The sequence below is a fragment of the Stomoxys calcitrans genome, chromosome 3, assembly GCF_963082655.1.
Source record: "Stomoxys calcitrans chromosome 3, idStoCalc2.1, whole genome shotgun sequence".
NCBI classification, from domain to species: Eukaryota; Metazoa; Arthropoda; class Insecta; order Diptera; family Muscidae; genus Stomoxys; species Stomoxys calcitrans.
Window position 1 is genome coordinate 89,795,277 of NC_081554.1, and position 24,854 is coordinate 89,820,130.

General features: G+C 39.6%; 1 protein-coding gene across 2 annotated transcripts in view; it reads right to left on the bottom strand.

The window, feature by feature from the left end:
• The window catches only part of LOC106088699 (guanylate cyclase 32E), a 186,606-nt gene that overhangs the window by 93,595 nt on the left and 68,157 nt on the right, over positions 1-24,854 (bottom strand). The window contains exons 2-5 of one of the 2 annotated variants that reach the window (XM_059364804.1): positions 24,089-24,225; positions 19,337-19,448; positions 10,257-10,331; positions 5,296-5,403 (exon numbers count right to left, since the gene is read on the bottom strand). In XM_059364804.1, coding sequence (XP_059220787.1) covers positions 5,296-5,403; positions 10,257-10,331; positions 19,337-19,448; positions 24,089-24,225 — 432 coding nt within the window. Of the gene's footprint in view, positions 1-5,295; positions 5,404-10,256; positions 10,332-19,336; positions 19,449-24,088; positions 24,226-24,854 lie in introns of those variants that run through there. The other variant, XR_009397617.1, reaches the window with a different exon arrangement.

Genomic DNA, 24,854 nt, shown 5'->3' on the forward strand with positions numbered 1-24,854 from the left:
TTGATTTTTTTTATTAGTAGCAGAGCGTGGGTCCCCCAGACGCTAAGATCCAAAAGACAATTTATTTGAGTCTTTTATTGTCGAGATCTACATGTCCGGCTGAACGGCAGGACGTGACCCAGATACTTGAATTCGTATATCAACATTATATTCGAACTCTACTGTCATATAACTTTTCTTAAATTCCCATATTATCCCGATCGAACTACACGTACCGGCCCAAGACTCTGTCCCAGATTCGTAGTCAACACTTAAAGACCTCTCATTTGATACCCATTTTGTGACGTTGGACATTGGTGCCCATTTTGGGGTTGGGGGCCCCGTAGACTTCTTGAACCAAATTCTTATAATAGATGTGTATTGGTGCCCGTTTTTTGGGGTTGGGGAGGCCCCTTAGACTGCTTGAACCAAATTTTTAAAACAGATGTGTATTCAACTTCCAAGCACCTTCAGTTTATATGCCTATTTGTCCCAAATACAAAGGAATACTTTTTTATATCAGCTTTTTACTATACTTTTAAATACCTTTCATTTGATATCCATATTGTCCCAATCGGTAAATATGTCCTGCTAGGGTGTTTTGGGGGTTGGGGAGGCCCCTCAAACACCAAGAAATACATTTTTATTTCAGATTTGTACTCTTCGTTTAAATACCTTCTTTTGATACCCATATTGGCCAAAGCGGTAAGTGTCCTGTTGGGTGGTGTTTTTGGTGGTGGGGAACCCCACCTACACTTAAGGTGACATTTGCATGCCAAGTACGTACTCTACTTTTAAATACTTTTCATTTGATACACATATTGCCCAAAGCGGTAAAAGTGTCTTGTTGGGGGATTTTTGGGGGTGGGGGACCCCCCGACACTAAGGGCGATATTTTTATACCAAGTTCGTACTGTACTCTTAGATACGTTTTATTTGATACCCATATTGTCCCAGACGGTAAACATGTCCCTTCGGGTGAGTTTTGAGATGGGGCGTCCCCCCAGGTTAGTTGACCCCAAAATTGTATACCAATTTGGTGTTCTTAGGGTACCATGAGGTGGCATTTAAAATTTCGCTTAAATCGGTGCACTCATCTCCAAGATCAGGCGTTTTTGAAAATTGGGGTAAGGGGGAGGGTCCGCCCCCCACCTACGGATATAAAAAAATGCAGTACCCTATTTTCACTGGAGGCTCAAACTCTGCCATCTGTGAAAATTTCATGAAAATCGGTTCAGCAGTTTTTGAGTCTATAGGAACAGACAAACAAACAATGAAACAAACAAATAAACAAACAAAGCGCAACAACTTCTTGAAATCTCTCCAAAATTTCTTCAAAAGCGGTTCAGAAGCATCTTTATTTGGAGCTATAAGCGTAGAAAGGGGTAGCTTCCAAGAATTTTAAAAACTACGTTGTTTTTGACAAAATGTGACCTCCCCTCCCCTAAGACTTTTAGGGGATGATAAAGCAATCAATAAGGAATTTGGTGCAGATATGCTGAAAATTTTATTTCCTTCTTAGTGAAATTCCTTTAGTTCTAATTTCTGCAAACAGATTGACGTGTTTACGATACTTCCATCCTTTGGTGTTGGGAATAAAAAGGATGCAAAAGCCATCTTCTCAAACAAAAAATCATCACTATGTTCTTCAAACGCATTCTGTTTTCAAAAATGTCAAAGAGGTTGTTAAACAAGTTCGTAGTTATTGCGCTGTGATGTGAAAAGAGGTTTAGGCTCCACTTGTCACGTTCATGTTTCAAGCCACCGAACGTTGTTCTTTTGTACTGAAATCATATGACAATTTTGCGAATGTCAATTGACCATATTGGAAAATGAAGGTTTCGTTTAGCAACGAAACCACCACTATCTCACACTTAGTTCATTTTAGAATTTATGACTCTAATTGGGAACACTTAGCACTGGAACAACAACACAGTTGTCCAGCCAGTAACCAGTTAGCACCATCATTTAGTTCAGTAGCTATCTTTTAAAGACAATTTCGTCTCTGCAGTTCCCTTTTACGCAAAACCCTAAGAATTGTAGTTATTTATGCATTCAGCTCTAAAATTTTTTTTTTCCGAACTAGTAACAAGTATTGCTAACAGGGGTAGCAAATTGGAAAAATCTAAAAAACAAGTAAAAGCGTGCTCAAATCGGCTGGGCGAAATCTTATATACCCTCCACCATGGATCGCATTTGTCAAGTTCTTTTCCTGGCATCTCTTCTTATGCAAAAAAGGATAAAAAGATGCTCTGCTATTAGAGCGATATAAAGATATGGTTCAGTTCGGTACATAATTGAATTATATGTTGGAGACCTGTGAAAAATGTCAGCCAATTCGAATAGGAATTGCGCCCTTTGGGGGCTCAAAAAGTAAAATAAAGCGATCGATTTATATGGGAGCTGTATCAGGTTATAGACCGATTCAGATTCAGACCGGTCATGCAAAATTTCAGCCAAATCGGTTAGGAATTGCGCCCTCAAGAAGCTCAAGAAATCAAGTCCCCAGATCGGTTTATACGACAGCTATATCAGGTTATGGACCGATTTGAACCATACTTGGCACAGTTGTTGGATATCATGAAATACTTCGTGCAAAATTTCAGCCAAATCGGATAAGAATTACGCGCTCTAGAGGCTCAAGAAGTCAAGACCCAAGATTGGTTTATATGACAGTTATGTGAAACCATGGACCGATATGGCCCATTTACAATCCCAACTGACCTACACTAATAAAGAAGTATTTGTGCAAAATTTTAAGCGGCTAGCTTTACTCCTTCGAAAGTTAGCGTTACCTTTCGACAGACAGACGGACGGACTGACGGACATGGCTATATCGACATAAAATGTCACGACCCCATGTCATGGGGACTCAGACGAATATTTCGAGTAGTTACAAACAGAATGACGAAATTAGTATACCCCCATTCTATGGTGGACGGTATAAAAATAGAAACAAGTAAAAAGGCATTAAGTTCGGCCTGGCCGAACTTTGTATACCCACCACTTCGGGCATATATGTAAATTCCCTTTCGTGCCAATCCGGTGAAAATTTGATGACTTATGCACCCAAATTCGTCACGGACATTGAGTAGTCTAATATATATGTCACTATTCAATTTTGTAGAACAAAATATTGGTCTTTTTGGCAGATATATCCAATTATAAACCGATCTGAACCATATTAAGGTCGGATATCGTGAAGCTCAGAAAAATTTACTGTTTAAAATTTCAGCGAAATCGGGTAATCAGTCCCCTTATCGGCAGATCGGTTTATATGGCAGCATTATATCTAAAAATAGTCCGATCAGAACCATATTTAGATCGGAAACTGGGATGTCTTAACCTACTCACTGATTAAAATTTTAGCGAAATCGGGTGATAAAAAAACTCATATTGGCTTCAGACCCCTTATCAGCAGATCGGTCTATATGGCAGGTATATCTAAATATAGTCCGATCTAAACTATATTTAGGTCGAGTGTCAGGAAAATAACACACTGTTTCAAATTTTAGCGAAATCGGATACAAATTAAAGTTTTTATGACCTTCAGGCCCTTTATCGGGAGATCGGTCTATATGGCAGCTATATGTAAATATAGTCCGATCTGTACCATATTTGGGTCGGATGTTGGGAGGGTTAAAACTGCGCAGCTATACCCAAATATGGTCCGATTTGGCCCATTGAAGAAATCAACCAGCATACATCAAAAAGACGTATCTGCGCCAAATTTCAACTCAATGTCTCAATTTTTGAAGACGAAGAAGACGGACGATTACGACGATCCGAAACATATATACTTTGTAGGGTCGGAAATTGATATTTCGATGTTTTGCAAACGGAATGACTAAATAAATTTACCCCCTATCCTACGGTGGTGGGTATAAAAACAGAATAAATATGCCGTGTGACAACGGGTAGAGATATTTCTTTGGAATGGTTAGAGCTTGAGTTTAGCGAGGCCGTGTGCGGTTTACAAAGGCATTTGTGGTCCAATTTTCATTTTAAAGCATGATATGGATTTATGACAAAATTTACAATGACTTCGCCGCAAAAAATGTTCACATCTGATAGTTCAGTTAAAAGTTATTCCGTTTGGAAAACAAACAAGTAAAAGCGTGCTAAGTTCGGCCGGGCAGAATCGTATATACAATCCACCATAGATCGCATTTGTCGAGTTCTTTTCCCGGCATCTCTTCTTAGGCAAAAAAGGATATAAGAAAGATTTGTTTTGATATTAGAGCAATATCAAGATATGGTCAGCCAAATCGGATGGGAATTGCGCCCTCTAGAAGCTCAAGAAGTCAAGTCATCAGATTTGTTTATATGACAGCTATATCAGGTTAGAAACCGATTTGAACCATACTTGACACAGTTGTTAGATATCATAACAAAATACTTCGTGCAAAAATTCATTCAAATCGGATTACAATGGCGCCCTCTATAGGCTCAAGAAGTCAAGACCCAAGATTGGTTTATATGACAGCTGTATCAGGTTATGAAAGTATACCCCCCATCCTATGGTGGAGGGTACCAAAATGTGGAAAAAGTGTATTTTTTTATTTTTTTCGTGACAAAAGTATTTTCATTGAATGGTCTTTATTGAAATAACTTTCTTAAATACCATAATTTGTAGATGAACTATATATGTCAACAACTTTAGTAGCCTGCCAAGAGGCGCCTGGACCACCTAGGGCATTGTAATATTACATGCGTACTCAGCACCTCAGCTTTAACCGTTTCAAATTTCAAAGAGTTTTCTCTATCCGTTCTCAAATGGCATATTTTTTACTAGCTTTTTTTCGATTTTCTCCCATTGTTTGTCGGCAGGCTAGAGGATGCGTGGAAGACTACCAAACCTAATATGATGAGTTCAAATCTCCTCGTCGACCACTGACAAAACTTATAAACTTGTATTTATAAGTAGAGTAATAAGTAGAGAGAGTGACAGAGAAAAAAACGAGAGCAAATAGAAAAAAAAAAGAAATATTTCTATACCCTTCACCATAGGACGGGGGGGTACACTAATTTCGTCATTCTGTTCGTAACATCTCGAAATGTGCGTCTGAGACCCCATAAAGTATATATATTCTTGATCGTCATGTCATTTTAAGTCAATCTTGTCATGTCTGTCCGTCCGTCCGTTTGTCCGTCAAAAAAAGTAGAACTAGTTCTGATTACTTTAGAACTAGTGGATGAACAGGTTTGGAACTAGCAGCCTGGACTACTGGGAAGTGCTTGATGGAAATCTACACGTGCAAAACATGCAAACATACTCACGTAGATTATTTTGCAGATTGCATTCTCATTACTTACCTGAATGGCAGTTGCTACACCCGCACCCCAGACTGGCTTCGAGCTGACGACAATGGCAAATTTTTGCCAATGAAATGCACTCAGGAGACTTATAACGCTTTTGGAAACCTGTTTGTGTTGGAAAAAAAATGAGAAATGGAAGAGAATTAAAAGCATAGCAATGTGGTTGAGAAACAAGTGCATCTGTGTTTGAGGTTATTGTGTTGGAAGACTGTTTGAGAGGGTTTAAATGGATGCTCGTTAACCTTATACAGGATGCATACAATGAATGAGTTTTGTGTACAAATAAGTTAGACAAAGAAATCTAAAACGCTTTCAATTACGAAATTAATTGATGGAATTAGTTTTTAATTGAAACTGTTTCAATCTGCAAATGTTAATACAAATCACAGGTTTTGAAATAAGAGATTGAAAATATTTTCAATTAAAAAATTGCAGATTTGATCAAAAAATATTAAAAATGTTTATATTTATATTTTTTTCCAATTAAAAAATGATTGAAATTGTTCGAAATTTAAATTTTTTAATTGCAACTGTTATACTCAAACTGTTGCCAAAACCGCATTTCGATGCAATTTAAAGCACATATTTTAAAAATTTGGAATACAAATAATTCATGTTTAGCGCAGGAAACAAAAAACCCCCGAGATGTTTTCCAAAAATGAAAATGGTTGAAGTGGCAGTCTGGAATCAGACTCACTCAGACGTTTCGTTTATTGTAATACCATAGGAACAGAAGAAGAAAAATGCCGTCTAGTTCCTAACGTTGAACTACTCGGATCGCTTTGAAAAGCCTAACAACTTGCGAACGTTCACATCCGGACAGGTTCTTAAAAAAATTATAACCTAAAGTGGAACTCCTTCTGACTGCTAGTGCGGTGCACACACAGAAGGTGTTCTAAAGTATCTTCTTCTTTGATGTCCTCACAACTTCTGCAAAAGTCGTTAATGGCAACTTTCAGTCTGTCAGCATGTTTTCCCATTAGACAGTGATCTGTCATGACGGACACAATGACTGAGACGTATATTCTAACCAGTGAAAGGAAAGCGGTAGACCTCTCAGGTCTAGATTAGACCACATAGACTTGGAATGCTCACAACCCTTTCTATGCGACCATTTATAATTCGATGCCCTTCGGGCTTGGTTCTGAAAACTTGCTTACATGCCTACAGATTCCAGTGTCCCTGGAGTGTGTAAGGAAGTTCCTAGTCTCGCAAGCTCGTCTGCCTTAGAATTCCCTGGGATATCTCTGTGGTCCGGCACCCAGAACAGGTGAATTTTGAACTGTTCAGCCAACTCGTTGAGAGATCTGCGACAGTCGAGGGCGGTTTTTGTGTTCAGAAATACATTCTCCAGGGATTAAATGGCTGTTGGCTGTCTAAGTAGTATATTTATGCCTATCGTCGTTATGGCATTATATCTAAGCCATTCCACCCCTTCCTTAATTGCAAGGATCTCTGCGTGATACACCTTTAACCTTTTCGGTAACCTTTTCGATATGACCACCAGGCCGTTTAGTTTGGAACCATCCGTGTTGAAGTCTATGTAACTTCTATTACCAGGGATATCGTAGTTCCAATCTGTTCTATCAGAAATAGTGGAACAGAACTTTTAATGAAAAAGCGGCTCAGGTAGGATGTAGTCCACAATGCCTGGAACATCGAACACTGTATCAAGGGTAACACAGTGTCCGTAGCCGCCACATAACCAAAGAAAAAGCTCCCTTAACCTCAAGGCGGTGGTCGTAGCAATTTGTGTAGCCACAATGTCCAGGGGCGTTAGATGTAACATTAAATTCACTGCATCATTGCGGCTGTGATGGACAAACAAGCCATTCATCGTACGTGAATTTTTGAAGCGCCGTCCACCAGACCACAACACTAAATAGCTGTCTAAACCCCCAACTTTAACAACGGCTCTATTGCAGGTGTATAGGGCAAGAATATTCTCTCCTTCCAAGGAGACAGGTTCCACTGCAGGTAACTTTACTTATATCTCCTGCTGAAAAGAACTACTTCTTTCTTGCACGGATTCATGAGTAGGCCACTTTCGATAGCCCGCTTCGCTGCTGCACGAAGTACCGAAATAGCCATACGGTCCCACTACACATTTCTCTTCCAGAGACCCATCTTTTTAGATCCACATACCCAAGCCTGCCGTAATGCATTTTTTTGGTGAGAAAGTTATTAATAAACTTTCTTACGGTAGAGTTGATGCCTAGAAACTCTAACTCCTTCATGATTGACGTCAGTTTTACATTATTGAAATCACCTTCAATGTCAAGAAATGCTAACATTGTGTGGTCCTTGACAGCGAGCCGACTCGTTCGTGGAGGGCTGTTTCAGTGGACTTGCCTTTACTATATGCATGCTGCTGCTGCGACAGGCGATCTCCAGGGATCTTTGCCCTAAGATATGTTTCTATCAACCTAAACGATGACAAACTGACAGCACGAAAATCTTTCGCCTTCGTGTGGTAAGGTTTTCCTGCTTTCGGAATTAAAATGACCTTCGTGTCCCGCCATACCACAGGTATGTATGACATGCTGATACAAACAGAGTATATCTCCCTAAGTCAAGGAACCAGTCTATCTGATACAGATTGTACTTCAACCGGTGATACATAATCAGGGCCTAGAGACTGAAAGGTGTCGAAACTTCTTAGCGCCGAAAGCATTTTCGGCTCAGACACAATTTCCCTAATAACCTCCGACGAATGCATACCAGTGATAATCTGTTCTGCCGCCACGTCGTCTGTTGGAGAATTTCCCGGGAAATGCGTATCAACGAGTAATTCTAGTATTTCCTCACTAGTCATTGTCCATACATTCTCTGACTTCTGAATATACCCCACCGTAATAGGTCTCGAGGAAAAAATCTTCTTTAGCTTAAAGGTCTCAGATGTATCCTCCACGGAGCTGCAGAATTCCACAAAGGTTTTGTTCTGAGCCTTTCTCAGAACGCCCTTATATTTTCTAAGCGCAGCTTTAAAGATGTCCCAATCGTGTGGTACTGTTGTTACTTTCGCCCTGTTGAAGAGTTTTCTGCAGTCCTTCCTGGACCAACCAGTTCTGAGATCCACCATGGTGGTCGCTGTTTGCCCTTGGCTTGGCACTAGAACATGCTGAAATTTCCGCTTTTCTTCTGTTTAGCCGAGGGACCACGATGATCGGAGAAGCTGTTGTCATCCGACACTTCCAAACCGCATATTCTTGCGCTTATATCTTCCGACACAAGGGAATATCTAGTACCTCCTGCTTGTTCCTGGTAATAAAGGTTGGTTTATCCCCTTAACTACAAATCGCCAGATTGCAATTTATAATATATTCGATAAGCAGCTCACCCCTTTCGTTGACATACGAACTCCCCCATATCTGGTGATGTGCATGAGCATCACTTCCTACAACGGGGCTCTTTTCCCCTACAGAAGCTGCTTCAACCAGCAATTTAATGCTTGAAGGCGGCATCTCTGAATCATGTGTCATATATAGGGAAGCAAGCCTTATTTATTTCAAGGCTGGCTACTACTGAATCTTCAGTGCTTAGCGACGGAGAAAAAAAAAAACATTCAGACTTCTTAGCAAGAATACGGGCTCTGTAAAAGCGAGTTAAGTTCGGCCGGGCCGAATATTATATACACTCCACCATTAGTTTTAATTTTTCGTAAAATTTTATTTTTCGAAAATTACCTCATAAGACCAATGTTATTGAACTTGGTTTTAGGTTGATTTGATTATACACTCATAGAGATTGTTATTGTAAGTAAAAACAGCAAAAATGTTTGCTGAAACAGCAGAAAGTCCATTAAAAATGGGACAGCAGTAATTTGTTGCTAAAACAAAAAAGTTAAAAAAATGCTCAAAAATTTAGTTTAAAAATTTTAAATATGAGCAGACAGTGTATGCTGATATCACCAGACTAATTTTCCTGGGTGTAATCATGTTTTTTTACACTTTTATAAAAAAACGCTTAATATTGATGTAGATCATATAAACCGAACTCCCTTCTGATTTGACTTCTTGAGCCCCTAGAAGCAGCAATTGTCCAATGTGACTGAAATTTTGCATGTATTGTTCTGTTACGACTTCCAATAACTGAGTCAAGTACGATCCGAATCGGTCTATAACCTGATATAGCTCTCATATAAACCGATTTCCCGATGCGACTTCTTAAGCCCCTGGAAGCCTCAATTTTCTTCCGATTTGGCTGAAATTTTTCATGTATTGTTCTGTTATGACTTCAAATAACTGAGTCAAGTACGGTCCGAATCGATCTATAACCTGATATATTTAGCTCCCATATAAAGCGATCTCCCGATATGACTTCTAGAGCCCCTGGAAGCCTCAATTTTCACCCGATTTGGCATATGGTTTTCTATTATGACTTCCAACAACTGTGCCGAGTACGGTCCGAATCGGCTTATAACCTGATATAGCTCCCATATAAACCGATCTCCCGATTTGATTTCTTGAGCCCCTGGAAGCCTTAATTTTCATCCGATTTGACTGAAACTTTGCACATAGTGTTCTGCTATGACTCCCAACAACTGTGCTTAGTACGTTTCAAATCGTTCTATAACCTGTTATAAATCGATCGCCCGATTTGACTTCTTGAGCCATAGAATCCGCAATTTTTATCCGATGTGGCTGATTTTTTTTATGTTATGCGTTTCAACAATTGTGCCAAGTACTGTCAAAATCTGTCTATAATCAGATATGACTCCCATATTTTAGCATAACCCATGGTGGTGGGTTTCCAAAATTCGGCCCGGCCGAACATAGCACGCTTTTACTTGCTTTTATTTAAAGGTAAGTAGTGAAATGATCTTGAATAACTAATGGTTTTCACTTTAAGCAATGTTTTAACTTTTCGACCTTGTACTGTACGAGTACCATTTGAAAATAATGATAATAATAATCATGTGTTGTCCTTTTTACCATCAATTATCATTTAATGCTTACCTTCGATGCTGGTGCCAAAGTTCTGGCGAATGTATGGAAAGTTTCTTTACCAGACACTGTGGAATCCGCACATTTCTGAAAATAAATTAACGACAAATTTCATGAATGAATATGTATTTTATATTTTTAAAATAATCAATAACATGTGGGTAAAGGTACAGGAACCGAAAACTAAACATTTGTCTAATAACTTTGATATTCCTTCTCGTAATATTGGTTGTAGGGAGACTTTAAATTGAGAGATCGGTCTATATGGCTGCTATATCCAAATCTGGACCGATCTGGATCATATTGCAGATAGATGTAAAGAGGCCTAACATAACTCTCTGTCCAAAATCCCAGAATCGGACAATAAATGCGCCTTTTATGGGCCCAAGACTTTAAATCAAGAGATCGGTCTATATGACATCTATATCCAAATTTAAACCGATCTGGGCCAAATTAAAGAAGGATGTGGAAGGGCATATCACAACTCACTGTTCCAAATTTCAGCAAAATCAAATAATAAATGTGGCTTTTATGCGCCTAAGAACCTAAATCGGCGGATCGGTCTATATGGGGGCTATATCAAGATATAGTCCGATATAGTCCATCTGCGAACTTAACCTGCTTATGGACCAAAAGAGAATTTGTCCATAGTTTCAACTCAATATCTCTATTTTTAAAGACTGTAGCGTGATTTCAACAGACAGACGGACGGACATGGCGAGATCGTCTTAGATTTTTATGGTGATCAAGAATATATATGCTTTATCGGAAATGGATATTTCAGAAATGTATATTTCAATGTGTTGCAAACGGAATGACAGTATAAAAATCGGTGGGTATAAAAATCGGTTCAGTCTTTCATTTCCTTTATGAAGGCTGCTATATTAAGGGCATTTTGGTGGAAATTTTACATTTCAAATTTAAATAAACTACATTTCAAATATGGACCTTTCATACCCACCTTTCCATGTTTTTATACCCACCTCCATTAGATGGGGGTGTACTAATCTAGTCAATCCGTTTGTAATACCTCGAAATATTGATCTAGGACCCTATATAGTATATATATTCTTGACCGTCTCGACATCCTGAGTCGATCTAGCCATGTCATTCCGTCCGTCTGTCGAAATCCCAATAGCTTTCGAACGCGTAAAGCTAAAATTGCCAATTTGCCCATGAACACTCCATTAAGGAACAGGGGCAAACTTCTCACATATCAGTGAGTGCAGTCCGATTCAAGTTTAAGCTCAATGATAAGGGACCTCCATTTTATAGCCTAGTCCGGACAGCGTGCCACAGTGCGACACCTCTTTTGAGGAGAAGATTTTACATGGCATAGTACCTCACAAATGTCGCCAGCATTAGGAGGGGATAACCACCGCTGAAAATGTTATGATGGTCTCGCCAGGATTTTGAAACCAGGCATTCAGCGTCATATGCAGACATGCTAACCTCTGCACTACGGTGGCCTCTGCGCGTAAAGCTAGCTGCTTGAAATTTTTCACAGTTACTTAATATTGATGTAGGTCGTTGGGAATTGCAAATGGGCCATTTCAGTTCAGATTTGGGTGCAGCTTCCATATAATCTCCCGATTTGACTTCTTGAGCCGCTGGAGCCGCAATTTTGTCCGATTTGGCTGAAATTTTGCACATAGTGTTGCGTTATGACTTCCAACAAATGTGTTAAGTACGGTCCAAATCGAAAGGTATCTTCCTTAACCTGTTCCTGTGGAATCACAATGGACGAAAACTTTTAAGTGAGTCTGATGGCAGACTGTCATTTAAACCTAAGCATGGTATTACCTTTTTGGCAACAGCTCCAGCACGTTTCGTGTTTTGTTACGCTGTCAAACATCTTCAGTTTGGTCAATAATTTAGTCATTAATCGTTTTACAAACGAACAACGTTGGCAAATTATTGAATTTTATTATCAAAATGCGTGCTCTGTTAAGAAAGATCATCATCATCAAAAATGTTTTCAGCGGCAAAGCTCCTTTTTGGCAGAATGGGTACTTCGATAAACAGAATTGTCGATTTTGGAGTAAAGATCAGCCAGAAGCATTGCAAGATCTACCAATGCCTCCAGAAAAAGTCACAGTTTGGTACGGTTTATGGGCAGGTGGCATCATTGGACCGTACTTCTTCAAAGATGATGCGAATCGTAACATATATGTGAATGGTGAGCGCTACCGTAAGATGATATCCAATTTTTGCAAAAAATACAAGAGCTTGAGTTACATGGCATGTGGTTTCAACATGACGGTGCCACATGCCACACACAACACGTAACAATGGACTTATTGAGAGGCGAGTTCGGTGAACATTTTATTCAACGTTCGGGACCCCTCAATTGGCCGCCTAAATCGTGGGATTTAGGGCCTTTAGACTATTTTTTTGTAGGGCTATGTTAAAGCTCTACGTCTTATACAAACAAGCCCGCTTCAATTGACGCATTGGAAGACAACATTGAAGCATTTATTCGTGAGATACCGGCAGAAATGTTGAAAGGAGAATGCCAAAATTGGACTAAGCGGATGGATCATTTGAGTTGCAGTCGCGGTCAACATTTGCATGCAATAATCTTCAAACATGAAATTATGTGGACCATACCGATTAAGGCCGAGATTGGCTTCGTTTATTGCAATTTACGAAGTCATTTGTGGTTCGATTTTAATTTTTATGCATGATTTGGATTTGCAACAAAATTTAGAATGACTTTGCAGCAGAAAGTGTCCGCATCCGACCGTTCAATTAAAGTTATACAGTTTGGAAATCAACAAGTAAAAGCGTGCTAAGTTCGGCCGTGCCGAATCTTGTATACCCTCCACCATGGATCGTATTTCCCGAGTTCTTTTCTCGCCATCTCTTCTTAAGCAAAGAAAAAGATAAGAGAAAAGATTTATTCTGCTATTAGAGCGATATCAATATATTATATGTTGGAGACCTGTGTAAAATGTCAGCCAATTCGAATAAGAATTGCACCTTTTGGGGGCTCAAGAAATAAAATAGAGAGATCGATTTATATGGGAGCTGTATCAGGCTATAGATCGATTCAGACCATTATAAACACATATGTTTATGGTCATGAGAGGATCCGTCGTACAAAATTTCAGGCAAATCGGATAATAATTGCGACCTCTAGAGGCTTAAGAAGTCAAGTCGGTTTATATGAGAATATCAGGTTATGGACCGATTTAAACTATAATTCGCACAGTTGTTATATATCATAACCAAATACTTCATACAAAATTTCATTCAAATCGGATAAGAATTGCGCACTCTAGAGGCTCAAGAAGTCAAGATTCAAGATCGGTTATGTAGCAGCTATATCAGGTTATGGACCGATTTGAACCATACTTAGCACAGTTGTTGGTAGTCGTAGCGAAACATGTCGTGCTAAATTTCGTTCCAATCGGATAAGAATTGCGCCCTCTGGGGGCTCAAGAAGCCACGACCCCAGATCGGCTTATAATCAGGTTATGAACCGATTTGAACCATACTTGATACAGTTGTTGGATATCATAACAAAACATGTCTTGCAAAATTGTATTCCAATCGGAAAAGCCTTAGCCTCTAGAGGCTAAAGAAGTCAAGACCCAAGATCGGTTCATATGGCAGCTATATCCGGTTATTGAACGATTTGATCCTTACTTAGCACAGTTGTTGGAAGTCATAGCGAAACACGTCGCGCAAAATTTCATTCCAATCGGATAAGAATTGCGCCCTCTAGGGCTCAAGAAGTCAAAGCCCAAGATCGGTTTATATGGTAGCTATATCAGGTTATGGATCGATTTAATACTTGACACAATTGTTGGATATTATAAGAAAACACTTCGTGCAAAGTTTCATTCCAATCGGATAAGAATTGCGCTCTCTAGAGGCTCAAGAAGTCAAGACCCAAGATTGGTTTATATGGCAGCTATACCAAAACATGGACCGATATGGCCCATTTACATTCCTAACCGACCTACACAAGTAAGAAGTATTTGTGTAAAATTTCAAGCGGCTAGCTTTACTCCTTCGAAAGTTAGCGTGCTTTCGACAGACAGACGGACGGACAGACGGAGGGACATGGCTAGATCGACATAAAATGTCACGGCGATCAAAAATATATATACTTTATGGGGTCTCAGACGAATATTTCTAGTAGATACAAGCAGAATGACGAAATCAGTATACCTCTATCCTATAGTGCAGGGTAGGCTTTTTTATATAAAAAAAAATGGAAATGACCTCTCCAGTTCTCAAATTCCAAGGCCCAGATTTCCCATTTAGGTTTATATATTTTTTTGACGGGGGTCATAACCGGATATATTTTCTAATCCATATGTCCCCTAAACCAATGCAAAAAATTCTTTGCTTCTAACAATAATTGTAGCCTCCACAGCAAAATTACAAAAAAAACAAACCGATTTTGAAACCATCTTTGCCCGAGATTTAGAGAATTTTGTAAAAAAAATCGAGCAGAATTTATTTTTGGTTTCTTAAAAACCGGAACTGCGTCGCCAAGGTCGCGTTTGGACTGAGCGAGCTCTGCATGTTGAAGAAGGATACGTGACACCACAGTTCCATCCTGGATGATATTCATGCGGATGGTAGACTGAGGAGGATCTCCGATTATCTGTCACCGATAAGGACTAGGACATTCAGGATTCGTTTTCACAGGAGTGAAGAATTTAGAACGAATACTGTGTTCGAGAGAGATAAGACCTCGATCTTCACTGATGGCTCCAAAATGGATCCAGGGACTGGATTCGGAGTCTACTCCGTAGTCCTAAATATCGGTTTGGCTCGGAGCCGACCGGAAAAGTGTGCGGCCTTGCAGACTGAGGTCTATGTCATTACACTAGGCGAAAACAGAATTCTAATATTCTACTAACATATACGGAAGCTATACTTTAGCATCGACCGAGGCTCGACTAGAGGCTCAATGAGTCAAATCGGGAGAACAGTTTATAAGGGAGTTACAAAAGACTAAAGACCTATTTGGATTAATTTAATGTGTGGATGTTGCAGGTTTTAACAAATTTCAGTAAAATCGGGAAATAACCGCGTCTTCTTTCGGTTCAAAAAGACGAACTGGGACATCGGTTTATATGGGAGCTATATATATTTATATGGGAGCGGTATATATTTATATGGGAGCTATAATCGACCATAATTTCGAAATATTAGAAAGGAAATGAAGAAAACGCGTCGAGGGTTGCTATATAAGTTTCTGGCCTAGGCAACATCAAGTGTTGCTAGATGCTATCAGACAGACATTTCCATCGGGAAATTTTACATTTTCCAGCATAATCGTATTCAGAGCGTTTTGACGTACGACCATCATTTGTGTTGTCTACAGTAACATGAAAAAATTAGTTTGACAAAAAAATGGAATAACTTAAATCTTTGTATAACAAGCACCATCCTATAGCACTGTGAAAAGCTGGTTTAATGAATTCAGTCGTGCCCGAAAGCTCGCTCAAAGTAGAATTTCGTGAAGGTCGTCCAAAAATGGTCGTTGCACCAGAGAATCATGCGACATTGATATATAATACAAGATCATCATGCGACATGCCGTGAAATAGGGGAATCGTTGGAAATTTTTTCAACCAGCATACATTCGATATTGCATGAACACCTCACAGTAAAAGTATGTTCTCGTTGGATTCCGTGCAATTCGACATTGGCTAAAAAAGGCTCGTGTCAATAAGTGCTAAAAAATGTTGAAAAAATACGATCGAGTTGCCTTAAATACGTTTATAATATCGTCACAGGTGGCGAATCGTGGTTCTATGCGTATAAACCCGAAACAAATCAACAATCGATCGTGTGGGTCTTCGAAGGCGTGCCAAATCCAACGATAGTTGTTCATGGGTGAACCACTTTGAAGCAAATGGTAGCCTGTTTCTTAGGCAAAACTGGTCATGTGGCGACTGTTTCGCTTGAGAAACATAGGAGGTCAATTCTGAGTGGTACATCATATGACAATGCAAGCTCTTACACATAGGCTCAAACTAGCGGCCAGAAAATGCCGTTGAAGCGTTCAATAACTATGTTTTGGAGGTGTATCAATCGAAATGGAAAAAGTGTTTCGACAATTGGTTTGATTTATAATTTATTGACAACGGAACGGGGCGGACCCTCAATCGTTACCCCAAAAACACCACCCAATATCAAAAGTGGACCGATAAGGACAATATGGGTATAGAATGAAAAGTATGCAGGAGTAGATAACGAATCTGGCATGCAATTTCATGTCGAAGTATAGGGGGTCACCCCACACCCACAAAAACGCCCAAAATGGGCACATTAGCCAATCACGGATGTGTGGGACTCGGTTTGTTTGTTCCGTATACACTGAAAAACGGCAAAATTGAAAGGAAACATAGGCAATATAATATTTCGATATCGGAAGGGGGGTGGACCCTCCCCCGTATGCCAAAAGCACCACCCAAAATCAAAAGTGGACCGATCGAGACAATATAGGTATCAAATGAAACGTATTGGAGAGTAGAATATGAATGGGCTATTCAAATTTGAGTCTAAGTACCCATCGGGCCGCCCCAACCCCAAAACTCTCCCAAACAGACATTTTGGAAGTTCATTGTGGTTCAATATGGGGCTCAAATGAAAGGTATTTGGGAGTAGATTTCGAATCTGGCATACAAAATCAGATCGAAGTGTAGGGTGTCACGCCACCCCTCAAAAACGCCATTAGACCCATTGTGACTATATGATACTTGGCTGAACCCAATTTCTTAAAATGCCACCCATATCCGAAAGTGATCCGATGGGCATAATAAGAGTATCTAATGAAAGGTATTGGAAACCAGAAAACGAATATGGTATTAAAATTTGGGTCCAAGTTACCAGCGAGGCCCCTGAACAACAAAACTCTTCTAAACAGATATATTCGAAGTTCAAGTCAATATGGGACTCAAATGAAAAGTATTAGGCAGTAGACTACAAATATGGCGTGAAACATTAGGTCCAAGTAATGAGAGGTCTTCCACTCCCAAATGGGCACATTAGCCGAACATGGCTATATGGGACTAAAATGAAAGGTACTAGGGAGTAGATTACGAATATGACATTAAATTTTGCGTTCAAGTCTAGGTAGCGCTTTTCTTCCTAAAGATACGTCACATGGGTTATTTGACCCATTATGACAATAAGGGACTCAAATGACGGGTATTTGTGTTTTGGGGTACGCCCTAAAGCAACCAATAAACAGAACTTCATTTCCGTTGGGAATAAAGAACGAATTTGATATCTAATTTCAGTGTAAAGTGCCGGTGGCCGCCCCAACCCCAAAACACCCTCCAAAACGTTTCATATTTACCGGCCATGAAAATATGGGGCTCAAATTAAAGGGATTTGGAAGTGCAGCACGAATTTGATATCCATATTTGAGTCGAAATGTTTGAGATGCCATTTCTCCCCTAATGAGAACATTTCTCCTTAGGAAGAACATTACCACCAGGAACCAAGAAGGGGCAAACTCTCACACATCAATGAGTGCTTTCCGATTCAAGTTTAAATTCAATGATAATGGATTTTTATAGCCGAATCCGAACGGCGTCCCGCAGTGCGATACCTATTTGAGGAAAATGTTTTAAATGACCATGCATGGCATTGTACCTTGCAAATGTCGCCAACATTAAGAGGAGATAAACACCGCTTTGTCCTTTCTTCTCGCCAGGATTCGAACACGTTCAGCGTCATAGGCTACAATGGCACGAATTCGATACCCGCATTTAGGGCGAAGTGTCCCCAGCCTAAAAAGATATTAGAGAGTTAAAGAAGGCGCAGCGGAGCGGGCCCGGTTCGGCTAGTTTTCTCTAAATTTGATGCGTTTTATTTAATAAACCATTTGAAAACATCCGCCGAGGTCCATCAAAATTGGTTCAGAATTGGATATAGGTCCCACATTGTACTTATAGGGTAGGTGTAGGGTATTTTACAGTCGGCATCGCCCGAATTTTGCCCTTCCTTACTGGTTGACGATAAAAATTTAGTTTTTCATTATTAGGCCAGACATTTATATATCAGGATTCGTATACCCCTATTCTATAGTGGACCTATGTTAAATGATTTAGTTAGGTTGGAAGAGGATGCAGATATTAATCAGCCCAATGCCACTATGGATATACACGAAAACGAAAATTTTAAGTAAGGAATTCCGAGCGACTTACAATATCCTTAATTGTTTTCCATACCACTCCCCTAAGTTAGTTCATTTTTGGTATCGTGTCCCCACCTAAGTACCGGTGTTTTTTGGCCGCGAAAGCAGGGCAATGACATAGGAAATGCTCCAACGTCACATCATCTTCCCCACATGCCCTACACATACTATCACTTGCCGCACCAATTTTGCATAGGTGAGGTCTCAGTCCTATGTGTCCCGTTATGACACCAAAAGCTATACTGACCTCCTTCTTAGCTCCTTTTAGTAATAGCCTCGTCCTCTCACAATCCGGACCACCCCATAGGATTTTCGTCGTCCTACTGACCGCTTCGCTGTTCCACATTATTTGTCGCCCACGACTTTACTGGCGGACTGGCGTCGACCCGAACGGCTTCGGTTTAACCAAGTTTATCGACGGCAGTTCTCTGTCGTTCACTTTCCCAAATCGTTTGCCGTTTCATTTCCCTTTACTCCGTTATGACCCGGCATCCAAATGATGCGGATTGTGCCATTAATGATTTGCTTAAGGATAAAAAAATGTTTACAAATATATTCCTGGTATTGTTATTAAAAAGTAGAATCTTGAGCAAAATGCTTCATGAATGTAGGAGAAAACGTTGATCCGCAAGTTCATTATAACTTCCGCTTTCATGATGTGCTTGGTTTTTCTTGTAAATTTTTGGAAAACATTTATTAAATGCCTGGGTGTAATTAGCCTTCAACTTAAGCTGGCTATAATAATAATAATATGCGGATGTGTTCAATTTAAACTAATTAACTCTTCTAAGGATTCCTCACCACTCAGATATATAGCTAACTTTGGACACGTGTTGACAATTACCGTATCCATGCAATTATAACTCAAAGCTTACTTCGAGAGTATTTTTTTATGTTTTTGTGCTAAGAATTTACTTACGAAGGATATCATTGGGATATTCCAGGCTGCTGCCACCAAAGCTTCTGTGGTGCACCTCTCATCAGGACCAATAAAAGCAGCAACATTTTCATTTTTCATTTGTGTCATAACTCTGCAATGAAGAAAAAAAAAAATCAATAAAATATTTATCCCAATAAGCCACAGTCACATGAACTGGTTTATGAGAATTCAAGAAATAGAAAGAGAATTTTCAATTAAAAGTCCTTAAAGATTTTACCACTTTTAGAAGAACTATTCTTTGAAATTATACTTGAATGACATTGTGGTCATATTTTATTTCCAAGAACATTTTTGTTAAAATGCTAAAGTCCTTAGGCTACAAAACAACATAAATATATATAATCGACAGCCCTATGCTAAAAAAGAGAAAATTTCTTTCCAAATCCAAACAGATTTTGATAAATTTTAACATAGTCTTGGTTGCATTATCATACTAAATTTCGTGCAAATTGGTTGACCATTTTAGTAAGTACGCCTTTATGAGTGTAAATGGGAAGATTTGTATACATTTTTGGAGCTTAACCTAAATCTGAACCAATTTTTTCTAAAATTTACACAAAGCTTTTATCTTTCAATTGTTTCATTGTTTAATTGTCTATAACAAAATTGTTATCTTTTTATTAGCTATATATAAAAATAAAACGATCTGAACCATATACGACATGGATGTCGAGAAGCCTAACATAAGTCACTGTGACAAATTTCTGTAAAATCGGATTATAAATGCTTCTTATATGGGGCCAAGACTTTAAATCGATATATCGGTCTATATGGCAGCTATATCCAAACCTGGATCGATTTGAGCTAACTTTCAGAAAAATGTCGAAGAGCCTAACAAAACTCACTGTCCCAAATTTCGGCAAAATCGGACAATAAATGCGCTTTTTATGGCCCCAAAACCTTAAATCTGCGGACCGGTCTATATGGCAGCTATATGCAAATCTTGATCGATCAAGGTCAAATTGAAAAATAATATCGAAGGGCCTAACACAACTCATTGTCCGAAATTTCGGCGACATCAGACAATAAATGCGCCTTTTATGGGCCAAAAACCTTAAATCGAGAGATCGGTCTATATGGCAGCTATATTCAAATCTTGATCGATGTAGGCCAAATTGCAGAAATATGTCGAAAGGCCTAACTAAACTCACTGTCTCAAATTGTAGCGACATCGGACAATAAATGCGAATTTTATGGCCCCAAAACATTAAATCAGGGATCGGTCTATATGGCATCTACATTCAATACTGGACCGATCTGGGCCAAATTAAAGAAGAATGTTGAAGGGCCTAACACAACTCACTGTCCCAAATTTCTGCAAAATTGGATAATAAATGTGGCTTTTATGGACCTAAGACCCTAAATCGGCGGATCGGTCTATATGGATAGGCCCCATAGACGAGCTGACCAAGGATATTTTCTACCAGCGCCTAGAGAGAGAATATGACCTCTGCCCCGCCAATGATATTAAAATCGTTCTGGTAGATTTTAATGCGAAAATAGGGAAGAAAGACATTTTTGGTCCAACAGTTGAATTTCGCCGCGACAAGAAACATGGTAGTTAGTAGCACCAGATTTCAACATAAAAATATTCGCAAAGCCACATGACTGTCACCCGATCAAAACACGAGGAACCAAATTGATCACGTTGTGATAGATGGAAGGCATTCATCCAGCGTGTTAGATGTACGATCGATCCGTGGAGTGAATATAGATTCGGATCATTACCTTGTTGCAGCAAAGGTTCGCACCCGTTTGAGCATGGCGAGGAAAGTAGGATCTGACACAGCAAGGAAGCTGGACATTGAAAAGCTGCAAACACAACAAATGGCAGCGGCATACTCCACTCGACCGACCCAACTGCTTGATGAAAGCACTCCTTATCCCGATGATATAATGGCGCAGTGGCAAACTATTGGCCACTCCATGGAAAATGCCGCGAAATCCGTACTTGGGTACCGGAAGCCTCCTCCACGAAACCCATGGTACGACCAATAGTATAGAGATGCTACTGAAGCCAAGAAAGCGGCATATAGAAAAGGAGAGAGGAGAAACGTATATTCCGCAGAAAGAAAAAGGAAATGGAAAGACGTGAGTGTGAGCGAATTGAGATGTACAGGAGTCAGAATGAAGTTCGGAAATTCTACCAAAGAATTAAACATAATACCGGTAGCTTTGGTGCAGGCACATCCTCCTGCAGAGACAAAGAAGGAAATCTGGTAACTGACACAGACAACATGCTGAGGGTATGGAAAGAACATTTTACCCAACTGCTAGTGTCCGATGTTGGCGGCGAAGAGGATACCGCAGAACCAATCCTTGATGATGGTTTAGAATGTTTACCTCCTAGTCAGAATGAAGTCCAAGTAATAGTGACCCGACTAAAGAACAACAAGGCAGCAGGAGCCGACGGGTTGCCCGCTGAACTATTTAAGACCGGAGGCGACACGCTGATAAGGCGTATGCATCAGCTTATCTGCGCAATCTGGCTAGAAGAACGCATACCCGATGATTTTAACCTCAGCCTACTATGTTCCGTACACAAGAAAGGAGACAAGACGGAATGTGCCAACTACAGAGGAATAAGTCTCCTCCCCATCGCATACAAGATACTCTCGAGCGTACTGTGTGAAAGATTAAAACCTAAAGTCAATGAGATAATTGGGCCTTTCAATGCGGCTTTAGAATTGCTAAATCCACCCTAGACCAGATATTCACACTGCGCCAAATCCTGGAAAAGACCCGAGAAGGACAAATCAACACCTACCATCTCTTTGTTGACTATAAAGCCGCCTTCGATACTCCTTTACGTTCAAAGGTATGTCAAGACATGTCTGAGTTTGGTATCCCTGCAAAATTTATATGTCTCTGCAGGATGACGCTTGCTGATACGCGTTCCTCAGTAAGAAAAGGAAAGAAACTCTCCGAACCATTCACAACAAACGAGGTGTAAGACAAGGAGACAGCCTATCGTATGATCTCTTTAATATCCTGTTGGAGAAGATTATACGAGATGCAGAGGTGAATAGATATGGCACACTAATCACAAGAGAACACATGCTACTCGACTATGTCGACGACATCGACATCATAGGTCGGTCACCGGAAGTAGTAACTGCAGCCTTTGAAAGAATCGAAAGAGAGTCAGTGAAAATGGGTCTGGCAGTAAATTGAGATAAGACGAAATGGATGGTTTCAATTCCCAAAACGCCTTGTACAACCGAGCAGATAAAGAAAATGGAGAAAGTTGGGAACCACAACTTTGAGATAGTCAGTAACTTTATCTTCCTCGTCACCGCCACAGCCGAAACGAATGACACCAGTTTTGAGATAAAGCGAAGAATAATACTGGCAAACAGTTGCTACTTTGGACTAAGTATGCAGTTTAGAAACAAGGCCACCTCTCAGACGAAGCTTACACAATACAAGACACTGATATTACCCGTGCTGTTATATGGTTCTGAAGCATGGGTACTTGTTAAAGCAGATGTGGCAGTGCTTCGAGTATTTGAGAGAAAGATTCTTCGTAAAATATATGGACCAGTTTGCTTTAATGGAGAATATAGGCGACGTATGAACCACGAGCTGTATGTCGACGATAGATGATAGCATAGTTACAGGTATCAAAATACATCGGCTGCGTTGGCTAGGACATGTTGTCAGAATGGATGAAGAAGCTCCCGCAAAGAATTCTTTTGAAGGCAAACACGCAAAACCGGGAACACCAAAAGCCCGATGGAAAGATCAAGTGGTGGGAGACACCTCGAAACTTGGTGTCAGAGAATGAGCGCATAAGATCGAGGCGCTTGGAACGATATTCTACGTTCGGCTAGTGGAACAAATATTCTGTCATAGCCAATTAAAGTAAGTAAGTAATGTATAATCATGAGTAGTTAGTTTTATTCGTTCAACGTTTATTTTCTCACTCTTTAGGAATTTTTAACTAATCGCGGAAAAATACCATGGACTAACGAGTATTATGTAATTAACTCCTATTTGCGATAAGCATTTTTGTGAGTGTACCCTTCACTAAGGATCGCATTTGCGTCCTCTAGCAGCTCAAGAAATCACGATCAGAGGTCGGTTTATATGGAAGCTATATCAGGTTATTAACCGATTTTTATTCCTCCGAAAGTTAGCGTGCTTTTGACAGACAGTACGTCCGGTCTATTTCGACTTAAGATGTTAAGACGATCAAGAACGTATATACTTTGTTGGGTCTCAGATCAATGTTTTGATGTGTGCAAACGGAATGACGAAATTTGTATATCCTATGGTGTAGGGTATAAAAATACACGTTTTACACGGTATGTATGGATATCTGTCTCCGTATAGCTGCCGTGGTATATACCCCATTCAAAAACACATTTTTGTACGAAAAAGTTGTTCTGCCAAATGTCTATTTTTGCTAATCTTTTTTAATTCGGTTCACAGTATTATAATTAGTTAATATTTTTAAGGTAAAATCTTATATGCCATTTTATATAATGTGGACATATCTGTGCCACGGTAAATCAAGATATAGTCCGATAATATATGTATATAACAAAAGGATGTGTTTAAAGTTGAAATACATGGTATTTACGAAAAAAATCTTAAATCAAAAAATATGTACTTTGTGATTGAAGGTAAAAGAAGCTTCGTAAAGCCCGTTACACCTTAGTGTCAGGCCCGCTTCAAATAAAACCATTGTCAACCATAGTCCATTTGACAATCTTCAAGTTATCTCACCTTATTGGTTGAACACGATGATCACTTGACTTTTGGCCTCCTATATCGTATGCTTTGAAGGAGAAACTTATGCCACCCAGTGATTTCGAATGTTTATTGATGTCCTCGACAGCGAGAGGTAGGGCACCCAGCGTCACCTGAAATAAAAAGCATTGTTAATTAAAATACAATTGATTCTTAATTATGCGTCTTTTTATTAAATACAAAAATCTTTCATTGAAGGTCAAATTATAATAGTTGGGAAAAAAACTGTGGGATAAGAACAGCGCGGTACCTGTTTTTTATAACCACCACCATGGGATGGGGGTACACTAATCTAGTCATTCTGTTTGTAACACCTCGAAATATTGATCTAGGACCCCATAAAGTTTAAATATTCTTGATCGTCTTGCCATTCAGAGTCGATCTAGCCATGTCCGTCCGTCTGTCGAAATCACGATATCGGTCGAACAATAGCGGTTTGCACAGATACTAAATATTGAAGTAGGTCATTAGGGATTGCAAATGGGCCATATCGGTTCTGATTTGGATATAGCTTTCATATAAACCGATCTCCCGATTTGACTTCTTCTGCCCCTGGAAGCCGCAATTTTTGTCCCATTTGGCTGAAATATTGCACATAGTGTTCTGTTATGACTTTTAACAACTGTGCTAAGTAAGGCCAAAATCGGTCAAGAACCCAATATTGCTCCCATAAAAACCGATCTCCAGATTTGATTTCTTGAGCACATAGTGTTCTGTTATGACTCTCAACAACCGTGCCAAG